The sequence below is a fragment of the Neovison vison genome, chromosome 6 (genome assembly GCF_020171115.1).
Source record: "Neovison vison isolate M4711 chromosome 6, ASM_NN_V1, whole genome shotgun sequence".
NCBI classification, from domain to species: domain Eukaryota; kingdom Metazoa; phylum Chordata; class Mammalia; order Carnivora; family Mustelidae; genus Neogale; species Neogale vison.
This window is the reverse complement of record NC_058096.1, coordinates 161,668,806-161,683,823: the sequence shown is the minus strand read 5'-3', so window position 1 is coordinate 161,683,823 and position 15,018 is coordinate 161,668,806. Positions and strand designations below refer to the sequence as shown.

At 41.3% G+C, this 15,018-nt stretch overlaps 1 protein-coding gene across 1 annotated transcript in view; it reads left to right on the top strand.

Moving 5' to 3' along the window:
- The first annotated feature begins 498 nt into the window (after positions 1-498).
- The window catches only part of SUSD5 (sushi domain containing 5), a 61,969-nt gene continuing 47,449 nt past the window's right edge, over positions 499-15,018 (top strand). Inside the window, exons 1-2 of the mRNA XM_044254846.1 lie at positions 499-1,105; positions 11,946-12,123. Of these exons, the coding sequence (XP_044110781.1) occupies positions 499-1,105; positions 11,946-12,123 (785 nt within the window). The remainder of the gene's footprint in view (positions 1,106-11,945; positions 12,124-15,018) is intronic.

Here is a 15,018-nt window from a genome sequence, read left to right as displayed (position 1 = left end):
TAAGGTTGAAGGGACTTGTAAACTATACAGTGTCACGGATGCCCCAGTTACAATACTGATCTTTATTACTCCACGTACGAAGAATGCAAATCTTCCTCCTCTCGCTGAATGATGCTAATGCTATGAACAGGACAGGGGGTGAGCGAGGAAAAGGAACCAATCCAGAGCAGGGGCTCCTGCAGCAGAATTCGGTGGGACACTTTAGAATGTGTGTTCCCAGCTCTGACCAACAGAATCCAGAATTCGGGCCTGGGTCAAGGTCAAGGAAGCCCTGATTTGGAAGGTGTGAAAACGGTGACAACCGCGCCCGCGCTGTCGGTGCTGAGAAATGTTAGGGCGTACCTTGAAAGGTCGTGAAGGAAGCGTCTAGAAGATGCTCCTCTCTGAGGGACTTCCATGCCACGCTTTTAGGAGGCGACTCGCTGTTGCGTGCGTTTCACTCCTCAGAGCGAGGCTGGCAAGTTAGAGTCTTCTTTTTCATACACATGCTCCTTCTCTATGGGAGGACGCCAACTGCAAAGTCAAGAGGCAGAGGACAGAATTAGACATTCGGTTTTAAACGGTCCTCCTGGAGAGCCCGGCCTCTCACACTGCGTCACCCTTTCGCCGAGGGTCTCCCGGGCAGGCGGGGGTTCCCTGCAGCCGCCTCTGTGCTCTCCCCGCCTCCCCGCGCCCTCACCCTCCGCCCCGGCGGCGCCCCGGGAGCTCGGCGTCCGGCGCAGCCTCTTTTGGTACCGAGGCCTCCAGGTGCCCGGCACGAAGGCGGAGCCGGGTCCAGCCGCCTCCCCGGCGCCTCGGATGAGACCCCCGGGAGCTCAGGGGCCCCAGCGCGGCGGCTCCTGGCGCCCGGCCTCCCTGAGCTGTGCGCGCTCCTCCCTCCGGCGAGCGGGGCGCGAAGCCCGCGGAGCAGAGCGCAGTGCGCACGGCCGAGTGGAGCACGAGGGGCAGTGGCCGCGCAGCCGCGCCCGCCGCGGGAGCCTGCGCTCGAGCCAGCCGCGCGTGGACGCTCGGACCATGGCTGCCGAGGGACGCGGCCCCCGCGCCCAGCTCTGGGCGGCGGCGCTGCTCCTGCTCTGTCTTCCGCGCCTCTCTGTGCGGGCGGATGGTGAGTGTGCGCGGGGTGCCGGGGGTGGCGCGTGGGGTCCGGGAGGGGAAACCGAGGGTTGCTGGGGTGCTTTCCCCCGCAAGCCTGGCGGGGAACGACGCGAGCGGCGCCCGGGCGACCCTGTGTCCCTCGCCTGACCCACCGAGTGTCCACTTGCCCCAGCGTCCCCCACCCCAACCCCGGCCTGTAAACCCTTCCTCCAGGCACTGGAGAAAGCCTGTGAGATGGTCCGGCAGCCCGCCGTTAGCTTTCCGAAAATCTTCATGAGAGGTCTATCCCAATGAAATCACGTCTAGGGTGCCCTGGAACCTCTTCGGCAGAGGTAGAACTTTCCACGTGTATTGAATGTCCTCCTGGTGCCAGGGCAGAGAAGATTCTTGCCTCCGTAGTTTGGCTAGGTCCAAGAATATTTTGAAGATGAGTGGGAATCAAGTAGATAAAGGGGAGAAGAGAATGTCTTGTGGGGGAGGAAATAGCATGTGCAAAGGGCCTGTGAATAGCAGGGGAAATGGAATAAATGATGAAGTGGCTGGGGCCGAGACTGCAAGGTGAGAATGCAATTTGACACAAAGCTGGAGAAGTAGATAAGGAACAGATTATTGCAGGTTAAAAGAATCGACCTGCTTTTTTTTGTTTGTTTTTTGCTTCTTGAACCTCAATTAAGCTTTTAGTACTTCCCTTAAATTGGCAGGATAAGAGCCTATATCGGCTAAGTTTTGAAAAGTTAATTCAGCTGTATTTTGATTTTGGAACAAAACCCTGTTGACTTGGTGGAGGAGAATCTGAGAGAAAAGAAGCCAGCTGTTCTCACATCCATGAACAGTTTCTAGAAAATCCAAGCTTGAGACAAATTACATTGATGAAGGAGGAAAAACCCTCACCTGATTTGGGATGCTTTGTATATTTTTTAAAAAATTATTTATTTATTTATTTGACAGAAACACAGTGAGAGAGGGAATACAAGCAGGGGGAGTGGAAGAGGGAGAAGCAGGCTCCCCCCTGAGCAGGGAGTCTGATGGGGGGGACTCTATCCCAGGAACCTGGGATCAGGACCTGAGCAGAGCACACAAGGACTGAGCCACCCAGGCACCCCCAGCTTTGTGGATTTTTAAACGTCATTGATTTTTAGTAAGGAATATCAATGAAATGAGAAGGCTCCACAAAAAGAAGCATGGTGATTAGGGAAAGGGGGAAAGTAAGAAGAAACTTCCAGATATTATCTTAGAATTTTTGGTACTTTTGTTCTTAGTGCCAGCTTGAAAAACTCTTTATTTCTAATTAAAGATGAATGTCTTATTTCTTCATAACCTTAGATTACTAGAGAAGAAAACAGTTTTAACTTTGAAGGTTCCCCATAATAACTTCATTTTTTAAAAATTGAGATGTAATTCACATAAAAGTTGCCATTTAAAAATTCACAATTCAGTGGTTTCTCATATATTCATATGTTGTTCAGCCATCACCACAATTTAACTCCTGAAAATGTCTATTCCCTCAGACGAAATCCCATATTTATTAGCAGTCAATCCAATATTCATTTTTTACTGTAGTATTTTTTTTGCCTGACACAGAGTCATGAAAATTAAGCTGACTTTAAAGAATGTAAGTAGAATAAATTGGAGTTAGTATTAACTTTTGAACAATGTATACTATTGTACCACCTTAATTCCTTTTAAAGAATTATCTCTGCAGTCAAAGAAGCTTTAGAGTTTCACCCTATTGTTACTGCTTAAATAGAATGCCAAATGAATATGGATCAGTATTTTGCACCTCTCTGGCTTGAGGTGGGTCATAGAAAAATGGAGGCAGAAATATCGCTGGAGAAGGAAAGAGTAACAGCAGCACGAGAGCTTGTTGTCTTGTTGCTCCTTGCCAGAAATGCTTATATTTCTCCCTTCTCCTTTCTTTCCTTCTCCCCCTACCCCAGTTATGGGTACACTTGCTTTCAAGAAACTCCATTTGCTGAGTTCCAACTTTTATAATAGAGCCATTCAAGAATTAGAGCCTATATTATGAAAGGATTCTTTTCTTTACCAAATATAAGTTTAACTACTACCACTTTCCACATTTAGTTATTTGTGTTCTACAGTGATGGAAGGAAGAAGAAGAAAGGTTCAGCTAAACTGTGATGTGTTATAGACATTTGAAGAGAGACTTGGAGTTCTTAAAAACTCTATTGACCTATTAAAAATAAGTCAGTGAGATAAATTCAAATGAAGAATATTTAGTTTACATTTGGCTAGTAAGATATGCACTTGATATATAAAAGATATCTGTGTTTTTTCCTTTTTTCTACTGTACTTTTAAAATACTTTTGAAACTGAAAATTTTTCACATTAATTGGATGCAAATTAACTGCAATACAGGAAAGGATTCATTAATTCAACATCTAATTTATTGAGCATCTATTGTAAGCGAGGTACAACTTCACTGTTGGGGATAGAATGGTGAGGAGAAATAGGTCCTTGCTATCAGGTAGCTTAAAATCCAATGGGTTAGAGAGTCAGTAGGCAAATCATTACATGAATGGAATGTGAAGCTGCAAATCTGATAGGTGATGAAATTAAAGGATAGAGATACTGTGAGAGCATATACTAGAAAGTTTGGATTTGGTGGAGGAGGGTCTGAGGGGAAAGAATGAATGTCTAGGTAGAGAATATCATGATACAAACAAAACAAAACTGTGAGCAGGGAAAATGGGCCATGTGATAAGAGAATGGCTGGATCCAAGAGTCCAAAGTGGCGGTGGTTTGAAATGATGCTAAGGAAATTGGAGGGGGTAGAATGAGGTGGGTCCTCATAGACAAAAGTTTTGTTTTAATCCAAAAAAGGGAAAGAAGCAGCTGGATGATTTCCAGTAATAGAATGATAAGATTTGCATTTTGAAAAGATCACCCTGATTGTGGTGTAGGGAGAAATGGATGGGACCAGGGCAAGACTAGATATAGAGAGACTGTATAGAATGCCATTTTAGTTGTGCAGGTGAGAGACGGTAGAGGTATAAAGGTGGGTGGGGTGAATGGAAAGGGTCTGAACTGAAGAGAAGAATGTGAGTCATCTGTGTTAAGTATGGTCTTTGAAACCATGCTTGTGGATGGAATCCTAGGGAAAGGTTTCACAGTGAGGAGAGATGACCTAGAACTGAGTCTGGAGTGAAAAAACAGATTTAGGGTTATTGACTCTGTGTTCATGAGATATATTGGCCTGTAATTTTCATTTCTTAAAATAGTCTTGGCATTGCCATCAGGATCATGAGGATTTTCTTTTAAGATTTGTTGGTTTGTTTGTTTGTTTGTTTGTTTTAGAGAGAGTGAGCATGGGAGAGGTATAGGGAGAGAGTCTCAAACAGACTCCATGCTGAGAGCAGAGTCCAAAGTGGGGCTTGATGTCACAACCCTGAGATCACAACCTGAGCCAAAAGCAAGTCGGATACTTAACTGACAGAGCCACTCAGGTGCCCCTGGGATTATGATGATTTCTAAAATAGGTTGGGAAGCTGTTCCCTCTTCTGTTCTCTGAAAAGATTGCTGCAAAGGGGCGCCTGGGTGGCTCAGTCAGTTAAGCGGCTGCTTTTGGCTTGAGTCATGATCCCAGGGTCCTGGGACGGGCTCTCTGCTCTGTGGAGAGCTTGTTTCTCCCTCTCCCTGCCTCTCTGCCTACTTGTTTTCTGTCAAATAAATAAATAAAATCTTAAAAAAAAAAAAAAACCTTAAAAAAAAAAGATTGCTGCAAGGTGAGCTGTTGTTTTGCTTTGTTTAGTGTTTGATAGTGAGATCATATGTGTTTGAGGTTTTTCTCATGGGAAGATTTTAAATGAAGAATTTATTATTTTTTTTAAGATTTTATTTATTTATTTTAAAGAGTAGAGTGGGAGAGAGAGGGAGGGAGGGAGGGCACGAGGGGTGGAGGTGGAGTGGACAGGGAGAGGGAGAAGCAGTTTTCCCACTGAGCAGGGAGCCTGACATGGAGCTCAATTCCAAGACTCTGGGATCATGACCTTAGCTGAATGCAGACACCCAACCAACTGAGCCACCCAGGGGCCCCTAAATGATGAATTTAATTTCTTTAAGTAGGTAAAGAGATACTCAGATTTTCTTTTTCATTTAGAGTTGGTTTTGTTAAGTTTGCTTTTTTATGAAATTTATCCACTTCATCTAAATTTTCATCCAAATGTACTGCATATATGACATAAAAATCTTGTTTTCTTTTCAGTGTCCATGGGATCTGTAGTGATGTCCCCTTTCATTCTTGATATTGCTAATTTGTATTTTCTCTATTTTTGTCTTGATTAATTTTGCTAGGGATTTATCAATTTTATCATTCTTTAGAAAGAAGCTAATTTTTGCTTTATTTTCTCTATTGTATATCTGCTTTTCATTTCATTGATTTTTGTTCCATTTTTATTTTCTTCCTTCTACCTTTTTTAGAAACTTTAATTTTTTTTCCAATTTATTTATTTTCAGAAAAACAGTATTCATTATTTTTTCACCACACCCAGTGTTCCATGCAAGCCGTGCCCTCTATAATACCCACCACCTGGTACCCCAGCCTCCCACCCCCCCACCACTTCAAACCCCTCAGATTGTTTTTCAGAGTCCATAGTCTCTCATGGTTCACCTCCCCTTCCAATTTACCCAAAAGCACATACCTTTCCCAATGTCCATAACCCTACCCCCCCTTCTCCCAACCCCCCTCCCCCCAGCAACCCACAGTTTGTTTCGTGAGATTAAGAGCCACTTATGGTTTGTCTCCCTCCCTATCCCATCTTGTAGAAACTTTAATTTTATGTTCTTTTGTGTTTTTAAGATAGAAAATTAGATCACTGGTTATCAACTATTCTACCTTTGTAATATGAGCAGTTGAGACTATAAATGTCCCTCAAATACTACTTTAGTTTCTCTAGTAGTTTTTGTCACTTACATGAAAATATTTCAGTTCTGGTTTCTTCTTTGAACTATGGTTTATTTAGAAGTGTACTTTGTAACTTCCTTGCACAAGGGGATTTTCCTAGTTATTATTTTGCTATTAAGGAGCAGTATAATTTGGTGCTTACGATTAAGGATGTAGACGCTGGTTTTGTATCCCAGCTGTGTGATCTTGGACAAATCATTAATACTAAATCTTAACTGTAAATTGGGAGAGTAGGGGTGCCTGGGTGGCTCAGTCAGTTAAGCATCTGTCTTCAGCTCAGTTCATGATCCCAGGATGCTGGGATTGAGCCCTGCATTAGGCTCCCTGCTAAGCAGAGAGCCTAATTCTCCCTTTCCCTCTGTGGCTACCCCTGCTTATGCACATTCTCTCTCTCTCTCTCTGAGAAATAAATAAAATCTTTTTTATAAAAAATAAGGATAATAACACCTACATCACAGAGTTATTATAAAGATTAATTTAATGAGTATTTGTCAAGTAATTTGAATAACACCTGGCCCATAGTAAACACTGTATAAGTGTTCGATAAATAAAACAAGTGATTTTAGGTTATTTGTATTGTGATTTTAAAATATGCTTTGTATGATTTGAGTGTTTAAAAGTTTTTTGATTTATCTTGTAGCTCAGTATTTGAACAATTTTACAAATGTCCTTTGTGTGTCTAAAATGAATGTGTATTTTGTAGTATACAGTATTGTGCATTTGTCCTTACATGAAGTGTATTAATTTTGTTGCTTAAATCTTCTATATTCTTCCCAAGTTTTCCTGTTTTATCAATTACTGAGGAGGATAGTGTTTAAAATTATTAATTTTAACTGTGGATTTTCCAGTTCTCCCTGTAGTTTTGTTAATACTGCCTTCTTTCAGTCTAGAGTTGTTATTTAAGTGTTTAAAATTATTTTATATTACTCATGAAATAACTATCATCATAATAGAACCTGTTCTTCTCTAGCGATGTCTTTTTTAATAACAGCTTTATTGAAATATGATTCATATGCCGTACAATTCACCCATTTAAAGTGTGTGATTCACTGGTCTTTAGTATATACTCACAGAGTTATGAATCACTACACACAATTTTAGAACAGGTTTTTTTTTGCCCCCAAATAAACCCTATATCCATTAACATTTACTCCTTGTTTCTCCTCAACTCCCCAAGTCCTCGGCAACTACTTTCTGTCTCTGAATTTGCCTGTTTTGGACATTTCATGTAAATGGAATCACACAATATGTGGGCTTTTGTGACTGGCTTCTTTTACTTAGCAAAATGTTTTTATCCATTTGCAGCATGTATCAGCACTTCATTTCATTTCACTGCCAAATAACATTCCATTGTTTGGATATTCATACTGTACTTTATTGATCCATTCATCAGTTGATGGTCACTGAGTGGATTCTACTTTTTGGCTGTTATAAGCAAAAATTTTACAATTATGAACTCAATTTATTATTTATTACACATAATTCTGCTATGAACATTCATATTATATAATATGAATTATATAATATGAGCATTCATTTTATATAAACGTATATTTTTAGTTCTCTTGGGTATTCATCTGAGAGTGTGATTGCTGGGTCGTATGATAACTCTATGAGAAATTGCTATTAACTGAGAAACTTCTAGACTGTTTTCCAAAGCAGCTACATTCTTTTACATTTCCACCAGCAGTGTTAGAAGGTTCCACTTTTTCTACATCCTCACCATCATTTTTGTCAAAATATGGTTTTTTTGATGATAGCCATCCTTGTGGGCATGAAGTAATATCTCGTGGTTTTGATTTATGTTTTTCTGTTGGATAATAATGTTGAACATCTTTTCATGTGCTGATTGGCCATTTCTTTAAAGATGTCTGTTCAGGCGCGCCTGGGTGGCTCAGTCAGTTGGGTGTTTGCCTTTGGCTCAGGTCATGATCCCCGGGTCCTGGGATGGAGCCATTTGTGGGTCTCCCTGCTCGGCAGGGAGACTGCTTCTCCCTTTCCCTCTCCCTTTGTCCCCTGCTGCTCGTGCTCTTTGTCTCTCTCAAATAAATAAACTAAATCTTTTTTTTTAAAGGTGTCTGTTCAGATCTTTTGCCTATTTTTAATTTTTTTTAAGATTTTCTTTCTTTATTTGACAGACAGAGATCACACGTAGGCAGAGAGGAAGGCAGAGAGAGAGGGAGGGAAGCATGCTCCCTGCTGAGCAGAGAGCCTGATGCGGGGCTCGATCCCAGGACCCTGGGACCATGACCTGAGCTGAAGGCAGAGGCCTTAACCCACTGAGCCACCCAGGCGCCCCTGCCCATTTTTTAAATACCATTTTAGCCCTTCTTAAATATACAGTTCTGGGGCATTAAGTATATTCACATTGTTGTACAAGCATCACCACCACTCATCTCCAGAACTTTTTCATCTTTGCCAGCTGCAACTCTGTCCCCATTAAGCATTAGTTCTCTTTCCTCCCCACCCCAGCCCTGGTAACTCCCATTCTACTTTCTGTCTCTGTAATTTGACTGATTTATTTCACTTAATATAATGTCTTCAAGATTTATCCATGTTGTATCAAATGTATCAAATATTTCTTCTTTTAAGGCTGATTAATATTCCATTGTGTGTGTATGTTTATGTATATATATACAGATATATATACATACATATATGTATATACACCACATTTTGTTTATCCATTCATCTGTTGATGGACACTTTTGTTGCTTCTGCCCATAGACATTGTGAATACTACTGCTGGGAATTTGTACGAATATCATTCAAGTGGCTGCTTTTATTTCTTTGGGCATATACCCAGAAGTAGAATTGTTGGATCACATGGTAATTCCACGTTTAGTTTTTTGAGGAATCACCATACTATTTTCCATAGCAGCTGCACTATTTTATAATCCCACCAGCAGTGCATAATGGTTCCAATTTTTCTCTACATTTCTGCCAATACTTGTTATTTTCTGTTCTTTTTTTTATTAATAGCCATCCTAATGGGTATGAAGAGGTATTTAATTGTAGTTTTGATTTGCATTTCCCTAATGGTTAGTGCTGTTGAGCATCGATTTTCAAGTTTGTGAAACGTCTTTGGAGAAACATCTTTTCAAGTCCTTTGCCCATTTTCAGTCAGGTTGTTTGGTTTCTTTAATTGTTGTTGAGTTGTTGGAGTTCTTCACCCCTTCTATATTCAAGTTTCTTATTTGATGAATATTTGCAGAAATTTTATTTCATTCTGTGAGTTGTCTTTTCACTTTACTTTATAGATTTTGTCCTCTGAAGCAAAAAGTTTTAAATTTTGATGAAGTTCAATTTATGTATTTTCTCTTTGATTGTTTGTGCTTTTACTGTTCTATCTAAGAAATCACCGCATAATCCAAGATGACAAAGATTTCCTATGTTTTCTTCTAGGTGTTACAGTTTTAGCTCTTCCATATAGGTCTTTGATTCTCTTTGAGTTAGCTATCCTGTAGGGAATGAGGCAGGAGTCTGACATCACACTTTTGCATGTGTCCCTACAGTTGTCCCAGCCCCATTTCTTGAGAAGACTCTTCTTTTCCCATTGGATAGTCTTGACACCCTTGTTGAAAATCAGTTGCCTGTAAATGTGAAGGTTTCTTTCTGGAATCTTATTCTCTCTTCCGTGTCTCTTTATTATCTTATTATTTTCCATCTTTTTAAACTCTTTACTACATTTTGGATGATTTCTGTTTCAAGGATAAGTTCTTTGTTCAATTGTGTCTGATATGCAGCCAAAAACACCCATTGCATTTTTAATTTATCACTGTATCTTTAATTTCTAGAAGTCCTATCTGGTTCTTTTTTGGATCAGCCAAGCCACTTTTTATGGTTTTCTATTCTTTGCAGGTATTTTCAGATTTGTCTTTTATTCCTTTAAGTATAGTAATCATCACTGTTTTATAATCTATGCCTATCAATACCAGTATCAGATTTCTCTTTGGGTCAGTGTCTGCTGAATGTTATATATGTTGCTTCTTACTAGTGGTGCCTTGTCTCCTACAGACTTAGTTGTATTTTACTATCCTTATCATTGTCTTTGAAAAAATATTTGCATGGAATTTCCTGAAGCATAAAATGAAAATATTTTTTTCTCTAGACAAGATTTATGTTTGCTCCTATCAGGTTTCTAGATAAATGTCAATATCATGTCACTTTAAGCTAAATTCACAACTTAAAGTATTTTAGAGGCCAGTTTTTGTTAGGACTGCAATTCCCAATGAGTATTAGCACCTGGGTTCCTAGCACCAGGACACCTCTTCCAACAGTCCCCTGAGAATGAGGGGAGGGAACGTTGTTTATCCTTGTTCACTCTTATCCTGAGAGTTTAACCCTTCAGGGTCCAAGATTTGTGTATTAATGTGTGCATGAGATGGTATGGAGTGGGGAGGAGGTCTATCACATTCCCTACCCTGTGAGCCCTGGGTTTTCTCTTTCAGCCCCCTTGCTCAGGGGCTTGGCCATCATCACCTCAGTTAAATTTCATAATTTTTTTTTCCAGAAGCAAATGCCATTACTACAAAAGTGTCTTGGGGTACATGCTTCTCCAGGCAGGGTCATCCAGTATAGTTGCTCAGGTTGTGTACTGCACCCTGGTACCAAGTCTGAGGGAGGACAAGGCACCTACAGATATGTTTATTGTGAAACATTTTTGCATTTTTCTCATAACTTTGGTTCCAAAGCTAAGGGATTGTTATATTTGTTATAGTTACTTTGCAGTTGATAACAGTTAAAGTGTCTCATTCTAATAAAATCAGTATATTATGAGAATTTTGCTAATAGAAGTGTCTCATTCTAACTGGGTGTTTTTATCCCATCTTTTTTTTTTTTTTTTTTTTTTTTTGACAGACAGAGATCACAAGTAGGCAGAAACAGGCAGAGAGAGAGGGGGAAACAGGATCCCTGCAAGGAGAGAGTCCGAGGTGGGGTTCGATCCCAGGACTCCAGGGTCATGAACTGAGCCAAAGGCAGAGGCTTTAACCCACTGAGCCACTCAGGTGCCCATGTCCCCACCTTAAACTTGATCAGGTTATCTAAGGCATTGCATCACCTCTACAGGAAGCACCTAGGGACTGCATTGCTCCCCTCCTCCTCTGTGGTTTTCTTGCCTAAAGCTCTCTTTTGCTTTCAGCCTCAGCTTCCACCTCTGCCTGAATTAATGTTCTCATTGCGCTCATCTGCCACACGTGTTTTGAGGCCCACTACATGCCCACATGCTGCAGGGAGCCAAGGTGCACCAGGCATAGCATCTGCTACCTTGTCTAGTTTAAGAGAAATGGCAGCAAACACAGGGAAACTCTTTGTGGGAAGGGCCTGGTAGTGTCCTGAGACAATAAGACAGAGAGCAGGGAATGGGGAGAGCTGTGTATGGGGTCACCCTAGGGCTGAGGCAGGCAGAAGAAGGGGGAGCTGAGATTTAAATCAGTGCCCCGGGTCACCAACTGACCCAACTCAGGGGAACGGAGGACACTGAACCTTACCACATGGTGTTTGTAAAATAGCTTGTAGAAAGGAAGATTTGAAGGTTTTATCCAGGTAAACACGCCAGAGCAAAGCAGAGTTAACTTGTTTTTTGTTTTTTTTTTAAGAACACAGGAGCAAAAAACAGATTAAAACACCCAAGTAAGGTGCGCCTGGCTGGTTCTGTCTGTAGCACCTGCAACTCTTGATCTCGAGGTACTGAGTTCAAGCCCCATGTTGGCCATGGAGCCTACTAAAAACAAAAACAAAAACCCCACCGATGTTATTGTTATCACCTAGTCCCCAGGATGAGTGCAATAGGATAGCTGCTGCCCTCAGGTGTTCAGGCAAATGGTAAACTCCAGTTCTGACAGGTGTCTGCCAGAGAGTGAGTTGCCTGAGGTTAAACTCCCATGAATCCTGGAGTAAGCCTGTGCTCGTTCTTGTCCCCACACAGGGAAGCTTTTTGTGCTGGAGTCTCAGAATGGCTCTCAGGGCCTCGAACTGGAGGTGGCTCGGCTTTCCTGCAAGAGCAGGGGTGCTCACCTGGTGTCTGCGGAAGAGCTGCGGACGGTGGTCCAGGACTGTGCCTTTGCCGTGTGCACCACCGGCTGGCTGGCAGATGGCACCCTGGGGTAAGTCCGGTGTGGGCGGGGAGTGGGGGAGATGCTCTCCTTCCCATTCAACCCCCGCTACCCCATCAGGGCTGATATGGGAGCTCAGTCATTATTTTATTGAGGTGCCAGGATAGGCAAAGTGCAACGGGCAATAGCTTCCAGCACATTCTTGTTTTGAGTTCTCAAATAAAAACATTTTTGTGGAGTTCTGTCACAGTTTTTCCCCCTTTGTTATTTTGAATTTCCTTTTTAAGTTAAAAATAATACATGTTTGTAAAGAATTTCAAGTAATACAGATATGTGTCAAGTACCAAGTTTTTTTTTCTCTTTTCTCTTTTTCTGCACCTCAAAGGTAGTGACTCTTAACTGGTATAATTATCTCTTTCTCTGTGGCTGTTCGTCTACAAACATATGAATAGGAGGGTGGTATGGGCACAAATTCTTTCCCCTTACTCCCATTGAAAAGTGGGGTGCGTGTCCTCTCCCTTTGAATCAGGGACAGCACAGTATCACCTTGACTGACAGAATACATCAGGAGTGAGACCATGTGACTTCTGAGGTTAGGTTGGAAAAAATCTTTGCCCAGATTTCTGGGACAGTCACTTTTGAGATGTCATGTAAGACGTCTGCTTATCCTGAGCGGGCCACGCTGTGAGGAAGCCCAGGCTACAGGAAGATACCTCACATAGGTGTACCCACAGACAGCCCCCAGTGGTGTCCAGCCCATAGCCAGCATTAACTGCCAGAAATGTGAATGAGGGTGCCTTGGCATGATTCCTGCCCTCAGCTGTCGAGTTCCTGCCAGTCTTTGAGTCTTCCCAGCTCATGCCTGAGACCAGACACTAGAGAGCAGAGATAAGCCATTCGCATCATGCCCTGTCTGAATTCCTGACCCGAGGAATCCTTGTGGAGAAATAATTCTTATGGCCAGCTAGGAGAAAACTGCCCATTCGTTCTGCTAACTGCTTCTTTAGTTAAACTCAGAAAAGGCAGGAGCCATTCCACTGTCTCCTTCATGCCACAGGAATGTGAAAGAGCAAAATGGGCTCCAACAACTACTTTGGCTGATAATAACCTTGAAGATGGGCTGGCAGATGGCCATAGAAAACACGCACAACCAGGCTGACTTACAACTCCAGTTGTGCCACATGTGAAGCAGTAGTTGAATAAAGAGGACAGCTAGGCTACCTCCAAAGCTTTTCAGTGACTCTGAAAGTGTGGCCCTGTCTGCTGGACATTTTACATCCAGGTTCCTAAACAGAAAAAACAGGTCCTGCATGCACATGTTTCCATGGTGTAGTCAAATGTTTCCATGGTGTAGATATTTTTCTGTTATTATCATTGCATCAGATAACCAGGGTTTTCGGGAATTCTGAAGAGCCAGTTTGGAACCAGACTTCCCACCTCCCAGGAATTACAAATCAGGACTGAGTCTTTGGAAAGGTTTGCTGTAAAGTGTTAGGACATTATTAGTAGATCGCTGCATTGCTGAGATGATATTTTTTTTGTAGCAAACATACTTGTTTGATATATTTACTATAAAACATATTAATACTAAAAATAAAAGTATTTTATTGTTTCTGGAACCAAGAAGTATCTGATCATCAGTATATACATTTCACTGTGGGTATTTCCTATACAGCCATCCCCCTCCACACTGAAAATCAATTAATTAAATGCCTGATGCATCTTGCAATTGATGGCATAGTATACCTATAGTAGATCTGATCTGTATGTCCATGAATTTATGTTGAGTGTACTCATAAATCCAGAGGAGGTTGGAGACCTAGAGTTGTGAACACAGATTGGAAACCAATTGTCTCCTAGAAGCTTTTGCAGATTCCATAAATGATGGATGAAAAACAGTAGCAAATTAGATAGCCTCAGAGGACTAGGACAGAGATTTGAATTCAGGTTTTGTGGGGCAGGCCTGCAGAGTCCTTTGGTTTGGGCTGGGACTTTACAGGGCTATAACTCAGGAGTAAGAGTAAATTGGAAGAAGCATACAAGCCCTCATAGTAGCCACGGTATAGCTTTAAATCCTCTGGAGCCCATGAATGTGGCTGGATGATACTGGAGTTCCAGTGTTCCTGATACCTAGCAGAACTGATTTAAAAATCCACTCTGGAAGGGAATAACATTATCCTAGCAATTTATTTCCACAAACAATTTTAGAAAATATAGGTTTTGTCCCCCAATATAAAATAATCAGTCACATAGGAGATAAGGCAACCAGAATAAAGACAACAAGTAGAAACTCTAAATATTTGTATTGGTAGATGCAGACTTCAAATAACTTTTTCAAATGTTCAAAGATTCAGAAGACAAGAAGGAGAATTTTGGGAAAAGACTGAAACTATGAAAATAACCAAATGGAAACCCTAGAAGTGAAGCACAGTAATCCAAATTAAGAGCATAATGGATGGAACAGCTGATGTAAAAAGAGCCAAAGAAGAAATTAGTGAACTAGAAAATATTTCAGAGGAAATATCCAGAATAAAGAACAGAAGAAAAAAAGGATGAAAATACAGAAGAAAGGGTCAAAGGAAGAGATGCATGTGATTGGAATTCTGAAAGAAGGAGCAAAAGCAATATGAGACTTATATCCAGGCACAGATTTAAGAAGCCCTACAAAACCTGAGTAGGACAAATAAATTCAAACTTGGCACATCATGGTGAAACTGGTAAGAATCAAATACAAAGGAAAAATATTAAAAGTAATAACAAGTTCCTTCCAAGGAGCAATAATAAATGGACAATGAAAGCCCCAAAACAACTGAATGTTACTTTCGAAGTGCTGCAAGAAAGTTATTATCAATCCAGAGTTTTATACCCAATGAGAATATCTTCTTGGAATAAAAGTTAAATAAAGACATTTTCAGACAGACAAAAGGTGAGAAAATCCATTATATC